Genomic DNA, 22,710 nt, shown 5'->3' with positions numbered 1-22,710 from the left:
AGTATTCACTCAACTCTTCTTGTGTAGCAGCAGTCAGAGGAGTGTAATGACTGTAATTCCATCCTGAAACAGTGTTGCCTAGAACAAATGTTGACTACAAAGGAATTCACCAGTTGGTGCATGTTATATGCAGTAGCAGATAATTTAGGGCTGAACAGGTTAATTCTGAATGTTTCCTCCTTTGGAGCCTGAAGGATCCTGACCAGCCAGCTCCATAGAATTGTACATTGAAATGTAATTCAGGGACCAAATTTTCTCCTGACTTGATTGCCACTGAAGCTGCTGAAGTTACATTATCAGAGAATTCAGCCAAAGACCTGTCATTATACACATCACAGGTGGGGAAGGACAATGGGTGACTGCTTACAGTAATGGATTGGGAGTCAAAACTTCTGGGATCCATTCTTGGCTTTGCCACTCATTCACCACCCAATGTGAAGATAGTCACTTTGCTGCTCTGTATCTTGGTTTGCTCATCTGGGAATAGTAACAAAGAAGCATAATTAATTAGTGTTTAGAAAACACTTTGGGGCCCTTAGGTGTAACATGCTAGAGAGGGTCAAGGTCGTGTTGCATTGCTGAAATGCTTCTTTGAGGGGAACACACTGGGATGTGTCTGTTCTGACACCCACTCCTGGCCAGCATATAGCACCATCTATGCTCACTGGGCTGAAGGTGGTAGAGGTGTTCCTTGACAAGATGTATCCCCCCAGATACTCCATGCTTAAAGCTGTGCTCAGGAACTGTGCCCTTTGGCTGAGCTTTTCTGCAATGGAGGACCCCAGTGAGAACATGAGAAGTGGAGCAGATACTCTGGGACTCCTCATGCTGAGGAAGGTCTGAGCTGGTCCATTAACATAAAGCCCCAAATATCTGTCTGAAGGTGTGTTTTAGAGTGGCAGAAGGGAGAAATGAGGCCAGTTTTGCTTTTCTGAATTGCTGCTTTGACCCGGTATGTCAGAGGGAACAACTGAAGTCTGCCTGCCTGCCGCCACTGAGCACTTTTCTCTGGCTGGCTGTGCTGGGGATGCCTAGCTAGAGTGTCCCATATATGTGCACACAGCTCCAAGAAATCTCTGAGAAGCTTTGAGGCAGTGACAGGCAATGCAGCACTGCAGTAAAAGTCCAACTCTGCTGCATGCCTTCTCTGGAAGATGTTTAACCAGGGATGTGGTGGGCTTACCCCTATCAACTCTGTTGCAGTCCTAGCTGCAGGGAACAGCAGATTTGCAGCAAGAAAGATTTCTACAAAGGTCTGTCTTCCCGGGGAAAAGAGGAGGAACAACAATTAAGTAAATAAATGAAAAAGAGCTCAGTGCAGCATTTTCCTTGGCTGCAGTCTCTGATATGTTGTATTTTAATGATTCTCAGGCCTCAGCTCTGCCCTCTCCTAGCTCTTGCCTCTCATGACGGATGCAATATTCTGTCTCTTTTAATAGCATTAGTGTCTGGAGCGTTCCCAACAGGAGGTGACCTCAAAGACTCATTAACCTCTTCATATCAGATCCCAGAGCTTGCCTTGTCGTTTTTGTGTCTGGATCAGTTAGGTTTCAGACTGTAGCTGTTCCCACCATGTACAGCACAGGCAGGAATCTTGAAGTTGTTGATTTTATTTAATAGTAAGGTGGGGCAAGAAAAAGCTGGATTGGAAGAGTTGGGAGCACCCAATAATTTGTGTGGCTATGCCATTTCCTACAGCATCTTGCCTTGTGTTGGGAGGGACCAGAATTGCAGAAGTTGGGGGCAGGGTGCTTTTATCACTCACTGCTCCTACAGAATGCCCCAAAATATTTCCTGCTGGAAGAGGCAGAGACTGGAGTTAGCTGGGTATGATCCTATATCCAGTACTCCTAAATCATACAGCACATCCTGCAGGGAGAGGCTGAGACAGGAGTAGCAGGAAGCTCCCCACCCTCAGTACTCCTGTCCTGCTCCCTGTAGCACTTTCTGCAGAGACTGACCTGCTGTGGACACCTTACCTTCCAAGCCTGTACTGTGTGGCTTCATTTAAGAGAGCTGGGGGAAGATCTTTTGCAGTGTCTTGCTCCTGAGTCCCCTACAGGAGGTCCCAGCTGCCCAAGTTTTCTCAGACTGCTTCATCGCAATCCACCTGCTCGGTGTGCTATTGCAATCATGCCATGTCATCCTGTCTCACCAGGCTCATCCTTCAGTACGTATCAAAGGGACGGAACACAGCTACAACCCAGTCCTGTGCCAAGATGACCAGTGTGCTGCCAGTGTCAAGGGGAGGCACACGCACTGCCCATTCTGCAGCATTTCTGAGGCTTATCAGGATCCATTCATTCTCCGGGCTCACTACCGAGTCAAACACGTGGACAAGGGCCTTGACTTTGCAGGTAAGACGCTACTTTTAAAGGCTTGGCTAGGTTGATTGTAGTGTCTGCAGATACTTCTCTTTGTGTACTGAAATTGCAGCCTGCAAAGGTCCTTGAATCACAGTAGATGTACCTACATGTCCCAAAGTTTCTGTGTAAGGTGGGGACTGGCCAGTTTCTCCAGCATTGATGCACACCCCATCAAAAATAAATATGAGGCAGTGCCTAATGCTATAGGGATATAGATTACCATTTTGGATCCAGATTGGGTTGGTGGGGACTGAAAGTCACCACTATCTGATGCCTGTTCAGCAGCTCATGTGAAGTGACTTAGTGGGTCTCTGTCTGGGACCTGGTGGGCAAGTGCCTATGACACAATACCACTGTCACAGCTGCCCCTTGTCTGCTTTCCTTTGGCAAAGTGCAGACAGCACTGGTTTGGGACAGAAAGTAAAGAAGTACCCAATATTCAACTGTGAGTTTTAGGGAGGCAGAACATCATGATCTAAACTGGAATCTGGTCAGAACATATGAGCTAATGTCCATGATCTTGCAACAGGTGTCGAGGAAGTTGTAATAACCACATCAAGGGTAGGCACATGGATGTGCAGATCACTGGCATTGCCAAGGAGATGGTCTGGGTGGTTCACTAGGTCTTTTTCTTGATGGCAACCTAGCTCCTCCTAGTCTAGGGGTGGGCAAAATGCGGTCCATGGGCCAGATGCGGCCTGCCAGGCCATTCTATCCGACTCGTGGGGCTCTTAAAAATTTAGAAAATGAATATTTATATGCCCCTGGCTGCCTGTCATGTGGTCGTTGATGGCTTGCCAAAACTCAGCAAGCTGCCCTCCGCCTGAAATAATTGCCCATCCAGTCCTAGTCAAACACTGGGTCAGTGCTTGTTCAGAGGGAAGAGCACCACCTGCTGTCTCAGCAGCAGCATTTCGTGCACCACTGTGTACGTCCCTAAGCGCTCTCAGACATTACTGGCCTGGACTGAACCTGCTTACCTATTAGAGCTCAGCAGGAATTAGTCTTACAGTAGGCTTAACATTTGAATCACTTTAAATTTGCTGTGCTACAGTGGGGATCATTCTCCAGACTCAGGTCTCTGCTTTGAAACAGAAATAAGGAGATGATGCTTGCTAAATTGGAAAAGGACAGAGGGAACTTTTGCTTTTACAGCATCTGGGCAGGGCTTTATAGGCACTAGATAGTGTGTGTGTGTACACATAAGTGTGCCTGCAGTGGGAGAGAGAATTAAAAACTAAATAGAAATATTTGGGCAGTATCTCAGCCTTGGTCAGGCAAGGTGTTATCCTAGTTCCTGATCTACTGCTATTAATGTGGAGGAAGCTGCAAGACAGGCAGGTGCTTTATTGCAGGTTTGATTTCAGCTTCAGAGTTGTGCAAAGGGGAGGGACAATAGCACTCAGCACCCCTCCCTGATTCTGCAGATGGCTGAAGACTGCTTCCCTGCCTGCTCTAATGCAGCCCAATGGCTGGCTACCCATGGCCCCAAGGCAGCCAAACATAGCTTGGAGCACAGAGGCACTCAAGCTATGGCCTGTTTTATCAGGCTGTTCCCACCCTGCACTGGAGAGGGCATGCAGTATCATTGCACTGGCTCTGCTCCAGCCAGAGATTCACCTCAGTAAAGGCAAGCAAAGCTGGATTTCTAGCTGCTTGGTGCTGGCTGTGCTAGGAGCTAGAATCTGGCCCATTGCCTTTGACTGAACTACTATTATATTTATGCAAGAGATAGAATTGGGCCTTGGTTCCTGCTTGCTTCCAGTGGATCGTAATTCAGTTTTCAGAAATACTATATTTGACTAGGGGTTTGCAGATACAATAGCAGGCAAGTGGCCTGCTATTTTGTAAAGAGAGAAGATTTTATTGATGCTGCTATATAGCATTAATATAAACCTGTTTAAGATGCTTCAACAACGCAGTCTTGAGTCAGTCATGTGCCCCTTTCTGTTATGTTTTAGAAATAGATTTTGTGTTTAAAGAACAACAGATTTAATCAGGTGAGGGCAAATAAACCAGCCTCCAAAAGCCCAGCTGTGTATGCTCCAAATCTCAAGAAGGACACAGCAGAGCAGAAATCTATAGGGTTAGGACACCTAATATGTTGTCCAGTGTTTGGCACAATTCCAGTGTGGGTCATTAAATTCTACCTAGCCAGAATCCCCTTGGCTGCATCAGCAGAAGGTATCCACAGAACATATCTTCATCAAAGGTGATTTGAAGCAGCTAGTGCTGGCCAGTCATAGATAGGATGCTGGCAGAACTGAGGTCTGATCTAGTCAAGCAATTCTTACATTCCTGTCATTTTTATTATACCCAGTGCTGGTTCAGACTGGGGAGCAGGCAGGTAGCACAGTGGTAGACAGGGCATGGAGCAGAAAGCAGAGCAGCAGATTGGGCAGGATGCATAGGGCATGAAGCAGAAAGAGCAGCAGATCAGGTAGAGGGAAGGGATCAGAGTGGCACTTGGGGAGGGTTCAGGGTTAATTTGTGGCACACCTGCCAAAAAGGTTGCCACTGGTTTAGGAGAGGAGGAAAGTCTCATGAACATGGTATTGGGGTGACTGTTCCATTCACAGGGTGGTAACTGAATAAGTTACTTGGCCCATCATGAGCCAGTACCGATATAACTTTATACCTCCCCAGTCTTCATACTGATCCCCCACTCTCATGTGTCCAGGTATTGCTCATGTTCCCCAGTGGAGGTTTTAGTGGTAGTTTACATATTATGTACTTTTTGATTTCATGAAGACTGTGTCATTCCCCCCTGGAGAGCTAGGAGCCTCAGTTACCATCAGCCAGTTTATCGCTTCCGGAGAACTGAGCTGATGGCCTTGTTACCTTTGTTTTTCTTTATCTTTAGCTGGCCCCCAGCACAAGTTAGAATAGTTTGAGGGCTGTCTGTGTTCAGCTGCAGGGACTTGAATCAAGGTGCTTCTGCAGTAGATGGGAGTAGCTGAGGTGCAGCATTTGAGTCCTCTGAAAGGATCTGTTTCTCATCAGTGTGAGCTAGTGCGTGGATTGATTTCTTTCTAAGGGAAGCACGCTGGTTATTGCAGTTTGCACTTTGCTGTGTAACCGGGGTAGGGAGCCTGGGCTGCTAATGGGATAAAATGCGGTGGGACTGGCATAGCTTAACAAGCATCTGTTACACTGAAAGCAACCCTTTGGAAAGTGTCCTTCGGAAGTGATGCTCTTGTGATTTATTAGCTGCTGATTAGGGATCTTTGGGAAAGCAGATCACTGGTTATTTTTAGTATATTTGTCCTTCTGTCTCCACATACACACAAGAGAAAGAAAGTGGGGAAAGGATTATTTCATCTTTAGTGGAGTGAGTATGACAGAAGGAATACTAGATAAATGGGTCTCTTGGTGACAGCTTCATTGTCCTACATAAAAGTGCACACATCTGATCCAGAGGAATCACAGATTGAAGAGAATCCTGAGGAGGAGGTAAAACCTCTCTGTATTTTGTGCGAAGGTCATGCTCAAAGTGAAGACCTGGTTCTCTTCCTCCCTCCCTGTGCTTTGGCTCTAGGAACAAAGACATCACTAGTATAATATCATAAAGAGAAGCTCAAACTGCCTATGCTAGAGTTCCTGGAGTCCCTTTTCCAAGGTTTTTCAGTTCACACCATATGTGTGTGCTTGCCACATACCTGTCTTGTACCCAAGATGGGGGGGATTCATGATTTACCTGCCCCTATAAGTCAGCAGAGCCCCCTTAAACACTTCCAAGGGTGAACTGCAGACAAAGCTTGTCAGCCTGTGACACCATCTTCTGTCCAAGAGCCTCAAAGTACTTTGTGAATACAGTTAACTGCTCCTAACATCCCATTGATTATTTTTTCTACAGTACTATTCAAACTGTTATTATAGCATGCAGAGGAAGACATGCCTGAGGCATGCCTCGGAGAGCTAAATTGCTCCAAATAGTATGAGGTAGGTGTGTAACACAGCACAGTTGTGTAGAAGGAAGGCATGGAAATGTATAGGGCAGCACAGAAGAAGGTACAAAGATGACAATGGGAGGAGGTTTCAAAGGGAGGGATTGGGGGGAGTCTTGCATGGAACCAAATGGGGTGCATGAGGGATGGAGCAGAGATTTAGGCAGGAGCGAGTTGTAAATGTTACAGCTGCCATTTTACTGAAAGGGAAACAGAACCCAGGAGATGAACTGACCTGATCAAGGTCATGCAGCCAGTCAGTGGCAGAGCAAGGAATCCTGGATCCCAGTTCCCAACCCTAACTGCTGGACCACACTCTCCAGTTCATCCAGATCACTTAGATCAATGGCGGCCAACCTTTCTGGGAGCTGCACTAGAAATTAAGCCTGCACCCTCCCTCCATGTCACCCAGCCAACTTTCTGATCCCTGGCCTATCTGCCGCGTGCCACACACAAAAGCTTTCCATAGCACCTGTGGCACATGTGCTTCAGGTTGACCATCCCTGACCTAAGTGAACTCTGACTAGGACCTGTAAGAGCATGGTAGATGTGTAAAAAGAGCTTTCTCCCCAGTCTGTCCCCATCTGTAGTAGGGCTGCTTTTAAATGACATGATTCCCACTTGCTGCCTGAGAACTGCCCCAGTAGAGGCTTGCCCCATCTGCTGTAGGGCACTGGGCAGTACAGTTCTGTACATCTGTGGGAGGTCCCTTCTTTCCAGTGCCCCTTCATTTCCCATAAACTGGTCTCTTAGTTCTGGCCCAGCCTAGATGCTAAGTTTATTTTTGCTTCAGGGCACAAGGTGATGGCCTGTAAAGGCCAGGGAGAGGTCCTCCTACCTCCCTGCTTCTAAGGCACAGTGCTGACCTGCTAACTTACTGCTTTATGTTTCTACTTCCTTCCTGGTTCTGGCTCTTGCTGGAGGCAGGCTGCCTGACGGGGCTGTGATCTGGGATGACAGCACCTATGTTCTTGTGCCAGTGCTTCGTGCACAGAGTTCCAGGATCTGAACCCTCACTTGCTCACATGAATGTGAATCACCGGTAACTCCACCAATCCTAAAATACATACACCAGTATGAAATCAGCATGAGGGAGTTGGAGGTATAGCTTGGCAGCTCCGTGCCCAGGCCAGCCACTGATGCCTGGGGAAGCATGGGTTTCCACCGTGCCAATCACAACAGCACGATCACTGCATCCCACAGGATAGGCAGTGTCTGGAATTTCTGCCCTGGTCACCCCCTCACCTGCTCCAGGCCATGGTACTGGAGGAAATGATGAATCAAGCCCCACTCCCATTCTCGCAGGAGGTAGGAGCACTGTAGAGACCATTACGAAGGGGATGATTTTCCAAAAAGCAATGTTTCCACTTAGGCAGCTAAGTGAAGGGTCTGAGGACAGTAGAGAATACCATCTCCCATTGCAGTGAGAGCACATGGAGATCTAGCTGGAGGCTTATCTTGGTGCAGGAACAGAGCTCCTAGATGAGAGAAAGAAAGGAAGGTGATGAGAACGGGGCAGATGATGGACCAAGCTGTGAAACAAGCCCTTGATGTTGAGAGGCAGCTTTTTTTCCTTCTGCAGAGGCGCTTGGCATTGGCTCTGAACTGGTGTTGCATTGGGAGTGTATTGCTTCTCCTAAAGCAAAATTCAAGCCATAAATCTAGCAGCTTGGCTGGCTTTTATGGCCCTGTAAAACAGCCTCTGCAGAGCTCCTCGTACGAGGGGCGGTGCTTCAGGTTCCCAGGATTCTTATTGGCTGCTGGCCTGGTTTAGCTCTACCTCATAGTTCTGTAATGACCCCATCTGTCGTCCTCTGCATTGTCTTCCCCCCTTTGAGCATCCCTGTTCTTGTCCAGGGATCTGAAGTCCCAAGGTGCCTTGCCCCTTCCCTGTCCTTCTTCGAAGAAACCAGGTCTTACTAGAGGTAGCCAGGGGCCTGCTGCAGTCCCAAAAGCACTGCAGTGCTGGTGGCTCTGCCAGCAGTTGTCAGCAGCTTTCCATCCGGGTTGTCAGGCAAATTAATTCAGATCAATATGCCAGTTGTTTAGCCCACCTTGCACTTGAGGAAGCCAGTGACCGGCAGCTCAAGGATGTATTGTGGTAGGAGGGTAGACTGGAGTGGAGCTATTAATAGAAACTGCTGGCTTTATTTTAATGCTGCTAGGATGTCTGTGGTGTTTAAATTCCCCACATAGAGGATGCTGGAATCAGATTTCACGTGCACAGCATCCTGCCCCAGAAGTCAGGGCCTCACACAGATCTCCTTCACCCCAACTGCCAACAGGAGCGGAAGGTCCACCGTCAAAATGTTCCTTTCAGCCGCTTCTCTCTGAGCTTTCAGCAGGCTCAGGCTCCTGATCTTCACCACACTTACTTCTGTGAGGATTCATGTTGGGGCTCTTGGCAATCTGCCATAGATCCCAGAGGGACTGGGCCTTTGGGACTTCTCACATGGTTCCTGCTCTGTATTACATGTTCCCAGGACTCCTGGCATTTATTTTGTATCTAGAGCTCCTTCTCCTGGGTGTTGTCTTCTACATGTTTGGCTTGTGTTCACTTGGATTCCCATTTGAGATCTCACATGTAGCCTGTGCTCTCTCCCCATTCTCCTGTCAAGACTTTTTTTTTTTATTCTTTACATGTAAGCTTTGGTTTCAGGTAGTTTTACAGACCTGAAAGATACTCATTCACAGATCAGTGCCTCAGGGCTCAAGATGGGGTACATTCATGTCTCATCTTCATTTCTCACTCTGCTCTGCTTCTCCCTCATCCAGAAGTATTCTGATTTCTGGCTCCAGCAGGCTAAACAGGGCTTTTGCCCTCCATTTAAGTGACCAGTGATGAAAAAGAACGCACACCATTGCATAATTGTAGATTACACACAGATCACAGAAAAAAAAACTCATCAGAGGCAGGGCACCGAGGAAATATAACTGACAGCAGCTAGAAGGCTACATTCTCTGCAGAACAGACAGTGAGGGTAATCAGGTTTAGATGTTTGCTACCATGAGGGTATGGATTAGTCATTGCAGTGGCAGGGCATTGGCAGTGCCCTTCTTTCTCTGGCTTTTTGCCTGTGGCACGCTGAGTTTTGTGCTGGTGTTTCAGATATGGTTCCTTGTAGTTATGGGTGATGGATGGTTTGAAATAGTGATTTGGGGGATTCCTTCATTTAATAATAGCCTGTGAATGAAGGGGACTGGACTTGATGGCCTAGGGGGATCATCACAGTCCTTCCTGTATTCCCATGTCAGTGTTCATTTTCATGGCCCTGAGATGTCCTCATTCTCTTTATTTTCATCCCAGTGTATAGTTAAGACTAATAGAGTGTGGGAAGTGCTGGGGGTGTTTTACTGTAAGAGAGGACACACCTGGCAAATATTAGCAAAGAATCTCACTTTTTTCCTGCAGCCTTTTTTTCCTTTTACTAAGCCCAGAATTGGGCATGTCAGTGTAAACTCCATTGGAAGCCTTAGTGGAGACAGGCCATAAAACCTCACATTGATTAACCATGCTGCAGAAGGGTTATGTGGCATAGCATTGGAACCAGTGGTGGCTGTTGGCCGTCCATGTACATCGGGGCTCACAGTGCTGTTAGCTCCAGCAGGAACTGTTAGACAGTTTTCCCTGAGCTGACCAGCTGCAGCAAAATGTTGCTGAGCCAGATATGTTCTTAAACCTCCCTTCTCTAAGAAGGGGCATTTTCTGCCCTGCTCAGTCAGCTGCAGGGTGTTAATCTCTGTGGAAGGCCTGATCCCATTCTCAGTGAAGTCAGTGGGAGCCTGCCTGCCAATGCCATGCTTCTGATACCCAAACTAGCATTTGCAGCAGAACCACACAAGGTCCCTTTGATCCTCACCAGGGCTTTGCCTTTATCAGGGCTGAAGATCCTGCGCTGCTGCAACCATTGCGAGATCGTAGGCACGATCAAAGGGGAGAAGAAGTTCAAAGGGGCACACTGGCACTGCTACCGTTGTCGCAATGGCTTCAATCGGCGAGATGAGGCGGTGAAGCACTACAAGACCCACTTCCGGAACCCCCACACCACCTTCCAGATCCAGATTGCACAGGTGCCTGGGGCAGCAGGAGGGACCCTAGAAGATCTCCCCGTGGGAGGGTGTGATCTGGGATCTCATGGATGTTCTGATGGAGACTCGGGGCTGTCTTACAGATGATTTGGACCAGGGTCTGTCACACTTGGGGCCAGTGAGGCAAATGGTGGGACTGGCTGGCCTTCTTGGCTGTGCCTGAATTGGGTGCCTTGGTGGGGCTAGCTGCTGGAAGCTGCTCCCAGGTACTTGGGGTAGGACAGTGGTCAACACACATTCTTCCTTGCTCCTGGTGCTCACATGGTCTTCCTGTTGCTCCTGACACTTGGCCGCTTCACTGGTTTCTTCTTTGGGCTTCTAACTATTGTTCTGCCAGACCCAGACCTTGGCTCATCTCCTGGCCTCAACCTTTGGGCCCCCACATCCCGGTCCGTCCAGTCAGCCCTGGCCTTTGGCTTGTCTCTTGGTTCTACATCTTGGCCCTGCTCCCAAAGGGTACAGAAGTAGATAGGGCCCTAGACTGGGAGTTCAGTGGGTACTGTTCAGGGAGACAAGGACTCTATTTCTGCCTCTGCCTCTGCCACTGACTTCCTGGGTGGCTTTGGGAATTCACATCCCCTGTCTGCATCTCTCTTTCTGCCTCTATAAAATGGAGCTGATGCTACTTGTTCACCCTCATAAAGCCCCTTGAGCTGAGTTCATGGAAATCCCTACAGAAAGACTACATTTTATAGGGATCTATGGGTAAAATGTAGAGAGTCATGTACAAGACTGTGCACGTCAGGAGATGAACAGGAGGGCAAATGCTCTGTGTGCCCCAGGTGCAGAGGAGCCTGCAAACACCTCTGTGGTGTCTGCCGTTGAAGGCAGCTGTTAGCTGCTGAGCACAGATCAGATGCATGCCGAGAGTTCAAGCCCCATTGCAGACCCATGGGTTGTCATTCCACCTTCATAACCACTAGGATGGATGAAGAGAGAAGCCTAAGAGCCGGGGATCAGATGTGATTTTTAACCCTGTCTTCTACCCTGTGACAGTGGCCCTGGTTTGTTTTATATCGACCAGACACATGGTCAGCAACTCATGGCACACATGCCAGAGCTTGGCACACAAAGCTGTTTTGCTTGGCAAACCACAGTTGACCTAGGTTCTGGGCAGCTGCCACTGACCACAGAGCCCAGGCTGCTCACAGCAATTGGCCAGGAGGCTGCAAGCCCTGCTGCAGCTGGGAGACTGCAAACAGCTGCCCTGGGCTTTGGAGCCCTAGGCAGGCTTGTGGCAGCAGCTGCATGCACACTGCTGGGCAGATGGTGGGGGAGGGGCTGGGGTTGTGCTGCCTCAGCCCCTTCTCTGCCATGTGCCCCAAGGTGCTTGTGCAGCCACCACCACCACCACAGAGCTTGGCCAGGGCTCCAGAGCCTGGTACAGCTGTTTGCAACCTCCTGGCTTGCCTTCCACGGCTGGCCCAGGCTCTCAGCAGCTGCAGCAGGGGGTAGGCAGCCTGCACAGCTGCACCAGGCTCCAGAGCCCTGGCACCAGCTCTGTGCCAGCAACGATTGCATACTCACCTTGGGGTGCAGGGCAGAGAAGGGGCTGAGACAGCACTACCCCAGCCCTTCCCCCACCATCCACCCAGAGGTGCACATGCAGCTGCCACCAGCAGCAAGGAACAGGCCCCTCACAGCTCCCCTGCAGTCTGCCCCTGGCATGCCAAATCAAGGTGTGGGTCAGTTTTGGGGTGTTTTTGGCACCCTGGCCAAAAACGTTGCTGACCCTTGTCTAGCAGCACAAAGTGGAAGCAGCTTTCACTCCACAACTGTTTCTCACGGCCTCTGTCTCTATGTAGGATGTCAACAGCCGCCAGTATTATGAACGCAGTGCCGAAGCCAATCCTAAGGCCTATGGTGGCCTCAATGTCTCTACCGGAGCCAATGTTGATGTGATGTCCATAGGTGCATTACTGGCCCAAAATGTCCTTGCATCAAGATCGCCTGCTGCCACCTCTGATAAGGGGACAGAGAGCCTGCTGGGCAGCCCTGCCAAGGTACGCTTGATTATGCACAGGGCTTGTTCAAACCAAAGGGCACAGGCCAGGGATGGTGCAATGCTAGAGCATGCACAGGGTGCTTAGATCTGCATGAGCAGGATCTAAGCAGGTCATCTGGGAGGGGGCTGCTCCTGCAGTTTCTTCTCATGATAGGAAGAGCTGGAGGTGGCTCTTGAGTTAATTTTCTTATGCGATGTGTCTCATGCTATTTCTCCTGCCCTTCCCCCAGTCACCTTGCTGTACACTAAACAGCACTGCCATCCAGGTGCAGAGGCAAGCAGCTTACTCCACCATGTCTCTCCACAAGGAGAGGTATACAGGAAGGAGTGGAGAACAAAGGGCATGTATACACTCTGAAACTAAGATTTTGTTTGTCAAAACCTACTGGATCAAGCCATACCAGGATCCTGTATGGACAGCAGTGTCCATACGACGCCTTACATTATCAAGCCTTCACTCAGAAGTTCAATGGGGCATTGTCCTCTTTTTGCTTGGGATGTTTTTTCCTTCTTTTGTATAGCTGGTCTTCTCCAAGAACTTGATTTAATTCCCTTCCTCTATACCTTCTCAACCTTTTTAGACTCAAGGCACCCATCGTTAGACGGAAGGTACCCTTCAGAAAATTCCAGCTCTTAATTTTCCCTCATTTTTTGACTGTGGAAAAATAATAGAGCAATTTTCGTGTTGCCAGGAACTTAGAAAGTCCATAGCAGGTCAGAATGTTTTTGACACTAAGGATTCTTACTTGAAATCTCTGGGTTTATCTTGTGAATCATGTTTGCATGCACCCATGGCACCCTTGAAAGGATCTCAAGGCACCCCAGGAGACACCCTGGTTGAGAATCACTGCTGTATACCCAAGCAGCTAATAGATTATGTAGCTGCTATTTGATTATGTAAAATATCTAATTCAGCATCCGCCTTTGATTAAAGAATTATTGCTCCCTTCCACCCTGTTCCAGCTGGTTAGAACAGGAAAGACCATCCTTCCTGAGAGCAGAGGGGCCCATTCCAATTTAAACTGGTTCTTCCTTAAACATGCAAGAAGACTAAAGCTGTTCCCATCAGTCTGTGTCTTTAATCTCATTCTGTGGCATTAGGTGCCTGTAATATCTAGGCACTAAATACAGCAGTACTTTTATTGCTGTCCTGGTGGCATTCTCTGCTCCACTCTTGATATAATTATATCCCGGTGGCAAGCACTTTTTAAGGGACCAGGGCGCTCAGGGCTGCCCATGTCAGAATAAAATCAATGTACACAGGTGCATCCGGCATTCTGCCCCCACATAGGAGAGATACAACCTCAGCCTGGTTCCCTGGGGCAGGGAATTCCTCTTCACAGAGCTCACAGTGCCTCTGGTTCCAGCGAGCACTGTCCTGTGTACCATCCACTGCCTTGTCCCTTCTGGTCACAGCATGATTCAGGCAATGCAAGGGAGTCCCTCACGTAACAGGGTTACAGCCTGTCAGGGGCTTTGTAGATGATGGTCAGCACCTTAAACTGGTACGGAAGCTCCTTGGGGAGCATGCTTATTATCAAGGATCCTGCTTTTTTCTGTCTAAAAATTACAAGTCCCTGCTGGTGCCCCTCACTCCCTACCTGCAACCTCCCTGCCAGCCCAGCAGGCGGGACCCAGCGTGGCAAGTCAGAGTGAGCCTGGGCAGGGAACATGTTGCTGCCACTGGCAGGTCTCTGGCAAGATACAACTCCATGCCACCACCCCCACTGCTGCCAGGTGGGCAGGGGGCGTTTCACCAGGGTGGCGCAGGGCTTGCAGCATTAAGGAGCTTCCCTGCCCAGCCCCACTCTGCCCTGCCGCACTGAGTCCCTCCCACTGAGCTGCAGAGGCCCCAGGGGGAAAGGCAGCAGGGCAGAGAGCTCAAGTCCACAGAGGGCAACCTGCCCCCATCTCGCTTACAGATCTGGGGGCATATGCCCCCCATACCCCCCTGGGAGTGCACGCAGCAGTGAGGAGCCAGCTCTTCCCTGCCACCCAGGCGAGCCGCCCATGGCTCTGTCCCACTCCCAGCCAGGGCCCTGCATCTGCACCTTCCAGCCGCGGACCCCAGGCCCCACACCACTTGGGCTGGGCAGCAGCCCCAGCCCTGCCCTACTCCTTCCCTCCTTATGGGGGCCTCAATACCCCCTCCCCCCACCAGATTTACCTGCAGGAGCTGCTCTCCAGGCTGTCTAGCAGCCATGTGCATGTGTACGTGTGCACGGTGCCCCTTGCCTGACCTCTCTTTTCCCACTTCTCCCAGCCCCTTGCAGGCTGGAACTCTGCTAGCCTGCAGTGAACCCTTTGCAAAAATGGAAAATCTGCATTCCTCTATTAAAATGAAAAATCCATGTTTTTCTCAGTTAAAGGGGAAAATTCACATTGTTTCCCATAGGAAATGGAAAACCCAGATCCCTGCTTATTATGTAATTTACATGTTTTCTTCAGCTGGCCAGTAGGTGGCTCCTACATCTCATTGCCGACACCTGGCTTAGACCCTCCCTGTCTGCTGCAGGGAGCTGAGCTCAAAGTCCCTTTGAGAACCAGGGCAACCTGTTTTCAGACCTTTCCCCTCACATGATGGGGCTGTCACTCACAAGAGTGGTGCTGGCTGAATCTGGAACTCACTGGTAAACAGGATGAATGGGCCTCAACCTCACAGCTTTTAGAGCCAAAGACAAAACCAGCTTCTTGAAGCAGACTTTCCTGTGTGGATTCCTCATGGGGAGGGGTTGTGCTGATAGTTATGTCAGAGCCTAAAGGGATCAATAATCACTTTTGCCTGTTTGGGCTCTTTCTCTGAAGAGGAAAGGGGCATTCTTTAGGTCAGTGTGCCATGTCCCTGGGATGCAGGCTGCAAAGGCAGATAGGTGTTTCTAATACACCCCTAGGGTCCTGCTCTTGATGCCGAAGCATTTCACTCTATCTTCTGTTTTCAAAGGACAGTAGTTTCAACGGTGGGATGGCACTAGGAGCAGAGGAGACTGTGGGGCTCAGCACATCCTCCTCATCCATACCTGCCCACCAGACACTAGTGTTGATGGACCCTGATGGAGATGGTAGCAGTATTATCTTTGAAGATGGACCCAATTCAGTGTCTAGGCAGGTAAGAAGGGAATGGGATTTAGGGAGGCTGTTTGGAGGACAGATGGCCCAGTGGTTAAGGTATCCATCTGAGGGTTAGGAGATGTGTTTACTTCCCTATTTAGCCACAGGCTTCTTGTATGGCCAAGTTGCACAACGCTTCTTTGTTTCTTGATTTCCCATGTGGCACTGTAGGGAAGCTGTGGTTAAGGGTGCTTAGTAGGTAGCGTCAAACTCAGAGTGGACACCCAGTGCGTGTGGGGAGAGTAAAAGTACAGGCTGCGGGGTGAGATACATGAGCCTCTGAATGTGTGTATGACTGAAGCTACTTTGCTACAGGAGCTATGGGACAGAAATCTCTGCTGCACTACATTACCCCTGCTACAAGGACCACAAGAATCTTGCAGCTCTGCAAGGGGTTGCACCACATGGCTCTTGAGGCCTCTTCCAAGTCTGTGATTCCAAGGCAAATTCAATGAAAGCAGCCACTATTGTTCCACGTGAGCCCTGAGGTGGGATGGTCACAGGCTATGCTTCTAAGCTTCTGGTTTTAAGTGCTTGATGTTCAGAGAAAAAAAAACCCTTGGGTTGTAATTTGTCACCCCTGTTCTTGACACACATGCATGCACGCACACACGTATGTGTGATGTGTGTGGAGGGCGGGGCATGAAGGGCGTTGGGGACCTTCTCTTTTGTTAGGTTTGTTAACACCCTGTTAAGCTGTCTTCTTGGAACTGCAATGGGCATCATTCAATTCCTTGGACCTCAGTATTACCTTTGATCAGTCATAGGCTCTTTTTGTCTTTTAATGATGATTTTTCCCTTCCCTGCTTTTTTCTTCAGTCAGTGCAGACCACTGGTCAGCTCCTTGCCCTGTCCAGCAGAAATACTGAGGAAAGATCTTATGTGTGCTATATGCTTCTATGCCAAATCTCAGAGTTACAGGTTGTAGCTGTGTTGGTCTGTAGGCAGAAGTAATCAGAACTCTTGGGGAGGTGATATCTTTTATTAGTCCAACTAGATCCTTGCAAAAAATGTTTTTATTTGCAAGCTTTGGGGAGCACGTGCCCTTTGTCAGACACGGATTGTAAAATTTCTCCCATTTCCACCTGGGAGAAATTTTACAAACTTGAAATGTTACAATATTTGAAAGGGTCACAAACAAAAAAGGATCAACAAACTTTAAAATGGATTCTCTTTTAAAGGAGAAAAACATGGGACACCATAGCTTTTCCCTTGCAGGTTGTCAGGAGTTCCAACCTGCAAGAGGTTGTTTGGCGCCCCCCATATTCCACACACAGCCCACCTTGCCCCCCACACCCTCCTCCTGCCCTACAGACTGGGGTCTGGGGCCTGGGAGTAGTGGGTTGCAAATGAGGGGCACTGGGTCAAGACTGGCCATTGATGTTTACAAATGGGTCTTGGTACAAAAAAGGTTGAGAAACACTGTTCTAGTTTGCACTTTCCATAGGTTGCAAAGCAGTCCATGCAGGTTCCCCAAGCCACTTCAGAAGCAGGGAGTCAGACCCTCACCTTCTTAAGTCTGGGATGATCTACAGTGCATATTCCCTTGCCCTTTCCTTCCCATGCTAACCTTAACAAGCCTCTTTCTCCCTCTCTGCACAGTCTGGCGAGAGTCTGGATCAAAACCTGCTAGAGAAACAACTCATTGAACTGCACCAGCAGAACCAGCAGCTGCTGGAGGAGAAGAAGGAGATGGAATGCAGGCTCCGGGGAGAAATCCTGCAGCTGAAGGAACATGTAGGTAGAGTGGAGTATGCAGCTTGGCTGTCCAGCATGGCTGGCTAGGCCTCCTAGAACTGCAGAGAGGAAGCCTCAGCTTTGGAAACACTATTGTTCAGGCGTCAGTGACCTATGGCCTCTGGGCCAGATATGACCTGTGGAGGCACTCCATCCAAACCACAAAGCCTGTGAGGTTTTGGGTGGTTGGGGCTTCGGCAGTGGTGAAGGTTTTGCCCAGATAGCAGGGAGAAGCCACCTCCACTGGGTGGCAGGGAGAATTGGTAGTAGGGAGAAATGATGACAGCCAGGTTGAAGGGGCCAGTCCAGCTCAGACTGAGCTGGGTAATTTGGCCCACCATTCCTGAAGCATTCCTGGCCACTGCTGTAGGGGAAGAAAGTGGAAGGTGAGGTGACTGGGGAATAATTCTAGCTAAGGTAATTTCCAGTGGGCCTTGGTGCCCCCTGTTCTTATGTTACAGCCCAGTCTACACAGGGCTTCACAGCAGCTGCTCTAGGTGGAGGCACATGGAGTGTGGCTTCCCTTTCTCCCTTTCACAGCACTTATTTCAGTGCACTGTTGCCCAATAACATTGCTGAGCGGGATGTGAAAGGATGTGGCTGATGGGAAATGGAAGTTTTACAGATATGGCTTGATTTCTCTCTTGTGACTCTTTCTTGGTGACTTTGTACCAGGCCTCTGTTGCTCCAAACCCTCAGATTATTGCCAATGATAGAGTGGGACAGCACAGAGAGAGGCACCTCTCAGGCATGTGGGAAGAGAGGCTACAAAGCATGTAAAGGACAAAAGTGTCCTGTTTCTCACCCTTAATTCATGTAATCTGTTAACTCCCATTTCCACCACAGTGCAGCTTTGGGTGCAAGCATACAGGATCCAAATGCCACAGAATATAAATAGTGTGGAGAGCCAACATAAACTCAGGACGGCACTCAGGGAATGCGGGGTAGGTAAACTAGCATTGTTCCTCTGCAATAGATAGGAATAAAAAGTGTATTTTAGTCTCCATTCTCAGCTGTCTTTAGTGTAGAGGGCTTTGAAAACTTATTGGGCTAACTTGTGATCTTGTGAGCTTCATTGGATTATACCAGGATTTTCATCCACTAGTTTTATTGGGTGCAAATACAGCTTTTATGATAACAGGTAGCTGGTAGCACGGGCAGCAGCTCAAGTAGACTGTGTTCAGGCTCCTTCCCATCAAGTTACCTCAGTCCTGACCTGCAGCCCTCCTTGCTAGTTACTGTTCAGGGCTTTTCCTAAACAAGGACTGGCACTAAGAAGAACTGTGTGGTGCTGTGGGATGGAGGGACAAAAGCAAGATCACCAAACACATTTATATTGAGACCAGAGTCAAAATTTGCACCCAGGTCTCCAGAGATGATAGTGATCTTGTTAATCCAGTAAACTGTCAAGCCTCCAGATTTATACTGCATAATGTAGAAGTGACCTCTGAAGCTTGGTGTGAAAGAGAAGGTTTCACATAGCCCACGGTGCAGAGCTGTATGGCACTGCAATAGTGAAGCAGAGGTAGTGGTTGTTACAGTCCCAATACCTACAGGGATGACACCATTCTCCATCCAGTAGGCTGTCTGCTGCACTGTGTTTGACCCACTTTACCTGTGGCTCATCTTGAAGGCATTGATTGCTGCTGAACATGGCTTCACTGTGATTTAGAATCAAGGGCTCCTCTTGTATGACATCTCTTTGGTGGGCATTCCTTTTGTTTCAGATCGCCAGCATCATCCAAGCTAATATCCGTATGGCAGAGGAGCTGAAACAGTACCAGGCCTCGGATGACTTGGAAAAGAAAGTCAGCAAAATGGTAGGTCTCCTTCCCTCCCCTTGGAAAGCTCACCCAGATGTATTACCATTAGACTTTTTCAAGGTGGTTAAACCTCAGGGAATATTGTTAAAGGTGCAATGCCAAGTATTCCTGAGCCAACCATTCTAGACCAGGGCTGTCTAACTTCTGAGCAGCCAGCCGCTGCATGCCATACCAGTCTCAGGCCCTGGCTTACACACCACACAGGCCACATGCTGCCTCACCTCCCAGTGACATTACACAGGCCCCTTTTTGCCCCCCTGCCACCACTGCCACAGGAGCAGTGAGAGTCCCTGACCCACCGTCCAAGCTCCTCTGCCCCCTGGATGCGCATATGGGCATCAGGCTAGAGACCCCCAATCACTACAGCAATATCAGGGAGTGTTGGTGGGTAACCTCTTGTAGGCCAGATGCAGCCCACAGACCATGTATTGGCCAGCTCTGTTGTAGAGGTAGGGTTTAAAGGAGACGCATATAATTGTGTTCATGATTTGTATTCTAAACAATATAAATATTATTTTTTTCTCCTGCTTTGAAGTGCAGCAGCACCATTGCTTTCAGTAGGGCTATGTCAGCTTACACCAGCAGAAAATCTGGCTCAGAAATATTTTTTGGAGTTACAAATTACCTGTGGTTCTTTGACCCAAAGTCAATCACACTGCACTAGGGCTTGAAACCAGGAAGTTAAACTGACCAACCAGCTGAGGGAAATACACTGAGCAGCATTCATGATTAAAAACTAAGTTAGATGACAAGCCAAAATGACGAGGTTAGTAATTTAGCTCATAGGTGCCTCCTGCCGGCTATTTTGATCCCTCAGCTCCTCATGCTGGTGATGTTATTTTCATTCTCCCCTTTCCCCTCAGACCCTGGCTGCTTCTTCCTCAGGACAGCCTGCCAGCCTGCCTGCACCCTCTTTGGCTGCTTCTGTCCCCAGAAATCTTTGGGGACTGGAGCAGCTGTGGTATAAAGATGTTCTTTTATTTTTATACAACAGCAGCCCTAGGAAGAGCCCCTCCTTCTGTTTATCAGCTTTTTTTGCAGCCCTCCAGGCTCTACCCTGCCATGGAGACCCTGGATGCTTGTGGCATTGTGTAGAACAGTGGTCTCCAAAGTGGGGTGCGCAAGACGATCCATTGGGGTGCGGGAAAAAATAATATTTTTTTAGTGAGAGCAAAAAGGTGTTTTGTACCGTTATATAATTTATAAATAAATAAATATACATATATTGGGGTGTGTGCTCAAACATTTTTTACTGATGGGGTACACGATCAAAAAAGTTTGGAGACCACTGGTGTAGAAGACAGAAGGAGGAGTCAGGACCATGTAACCACTTTGCTGTTCCTGGGTTAGCAACAGCAGACAGCAGCATGAGAGCTGCTAGGTCAGTAGGGCCCTTTGCAGGTCAACAGTAGCACTACACTACGTGCTTAGAGATACTACATGCTGTTTTTCTGCATCAATTTTTTCTTCAGTGTGATGGACCTTTGAAAGGTCTCAGGGTCTGTTTCTGCAGCGGCAAAGTCATTCCTGTCACTACTACAGACTGATCTCACAAGTTGGAGGACTCGATACAGGAAAGTGCTTAAGGGTGACCTAGGTTACTGCAGAGAAAGAGATTGCTGACTCAGCAGCTGTTTGCCTTTCTCCCCCGCCCCCCTTTCAGCTGCTGCTAGCCCCAGTGCCCCAGCATTGTGGTTTCCTGACGTTTGCAAAGTGGTAAGAATGTTAACCCAGGCCGGGCCTTGCTTCAGTTCCAGTTCAGGTGATAATGGTGTACCTCACTGCCCAAGATTTCTCCCTGTTGTGTCAGCTAGATACAGATTTCAGTTTCACACTCTGTCTTCAGTGTTTGTTCAATGTTGCTTTTAGCTGTTAAACAACTGCTGGGTTCTGCACCAGTAAGGGAAGCATTTCTGGGTTTGCCAGATTTATTCCTTTAAATCAGGGGTATCAAATTCACTGGGCCCTGTGATTTGGATCCAGGTTGGGGCTTCTTGCAGTCCAGATCCACATTCATCTCCAGTAGTGGGGCGAGCAGCTGGGGGTGAGTGGTACTGTCAGCTCAGGGAACCATAGGGACTAACATATCCATCACTCAGCTTCCCACCCCTGAAATGTGTCTTCACTGGCCTCCATAACCCAGATTTTGGGAGCAGAACCTGCCCCCACTTGCCTCACCCCTGAATTCCTGGCCCCTCCATGAGCCCTGCAGGCTGGATAAGATGGCTCTGTGGGCTGGATCCAGATGGTAGGCCATATCTTTGACACCCCTGCTTTAAATGGTTAGCAAAAAGTCCTGGCTTCCTCCTTTATGGCTGGTACGGTATTGATGCAGGACTGATAGCAAGATGGAATCTTCCCTTGTCAGCTCCCAGTGACAGATCCAGCAAACAGCTGCATCCCTCGAAGGCAATGAGGCCTGCCTTTCTGTTTGACTCTTAGTTGGCTTTGCCTTCAGGTTGAGCAGATGGAGTGGCAGCACCGGGAACTGCTGCAGATGCATGTAGCAGCCCTGAGGAAGGAGTTTGTGCAAAGAAACAGTCGGCTGATGAATGGCAAGTCCAGCCCTCCTGCCAGTGCTGCCTTGGAACCTAAGGAACATGCCATGAGCTCCAGTGCCCACAATCTGCTGGCCAACGCTGCCCTTTCCTCCCCAAACAGCACCTTGTCCAGCAGCCTGGCAACTCCCCAGGACACATTGGCACCCGCACAGTTAGACATCAGTGCTGGGGACGTCCTGTCCTTCATTGACCCACCAGAGAGCTTACCCAACTCTGGGGACAACCAGCTGGATAGGCTGGAGACTGTTGAGGTGCACCTGGACACAGAACACCCAATATCAAGCCTGGAAGCTGGCTCCCCACCAGCTCATGTCCACCTCCTCCCTGTGAGCGAAATGAATGAGCCAATGGGTCTTCTGCCTTCAGCCAGAGGAGAGAAGAGGCTAGCACAGCACACGCTGACAAGGGAAAGCAAAGCCAAAGTGCAGCGGACAGTGTGATCCCAACAAGAAACCTACATGCTCAAGCCCCTACAAACCGTTCTCTTCCTAACCCAACAGCCAACGTGGATCTGCCAGTTTGTACTTAGTGCTTCAGATTTATAGTTCTCAGTGGTGCTGTTGGTTATTAAACTGCCCTTAATTTATAAATTATGCTTGTGTGTGTGCATGTGTAAATAAGAAGTTCTTCCCGGGGGTGTGTTGAGTGGTGTTTCAGGGAGGGAAGGGTGACATGCACTGTAGGGTGTGGTTCACTGTCCTCCAACAGGAAAGATTTAACCTGTGAAGTGTCTTAAAATAACCTGATGTCAATCCAGGTGCCTTGGACTGGCCTCACATTTAGGCTATAAAATGAAGACTTATGTCTACAGCTCTCTAGTGCCCTGACTCATGGTCACATGACACAACAGTGATTTTCAGTCAGGGTCCTGCAGCACCCTGGGGTGCCATGAGATCCTTCTAGGGGTGTTTCAGCCCCTGGCCCCTGTGTGAGAAAGAGAGGTGGGGGCGTGGCACTCCATATTAAGGAGGAATACACAGCCTCGTCAATTAGTAAGGAGTCAGGGGAGGGGCACTCTGAAGTGCTTTGGGTTAGGGTACAAGGCAGTCGAGGGGAAAAAGACTTAACGGTGGG

The 22,710-nt window shown here is 49.0% G+C and overlaps 1 protein-coding gene across 1 annotated transcript in view; it reads left to right on the top strand.

The window, feature by feature from the left end:
* The window catches only part of LOC109290293, a 55,148-nt gene extending 32,919 nt beyond the window's left edge, over positions 1–22,229 (top strand). Inside the window, exons 2-8 of the mRNA XM_019506718.1 lie at positions 2,159–2,357; positions 10,194–10,384; positions 12,208–12,405; positions 15,349–15,513; positions 17,118–17,252; positions 18,980–19,072; positions 21,534–22,229. Of these exons, the coding sequence (XP_019362263.1) occupies positions 2,159–2,357; positions 10,194–10,384; positions 12,208–12,405; positions 15,349–15,513; positions 17,118–17,252; positions 18,980–19,072; positions 21,534–22,076 (1,524 nt within the window). The 3' untranslated portion in view covers positions 22,077–22,229. The remainder of the gene's footprint in view (positions 1–2,158; positions 2,358–10,193; positions 10,385–12,207; positions 12,406–15,348; positions 15,514–17,117; positions 17,253–18,979; positions 19,073–21,533) is intronic.
* The last annotated feature ends 481 nt before the right edge of the window (positions 22,230–22,710 follow it).

The sequence above is a fragment of the Gavialis gangeticus genome, unplaced genomic scaffold (genome assembly GCF_001723915.1).
Source record: "Gavialis gangeticus isolate Ggan-Ray unplaced genomic scaffold, GavGan_comp1, whole genome shotgun sequence".
Classification (NCBI taxonomy): Eukaryota; Metazoa; Chordata; order Crocodylia; family Gavialidae; genus Gavialis; species Gavialis gangeticus.
Note: the sequence above shows the minus strand (reverse complement) of the source record. Positions and strands in the feature narration are given on the sequence as shown.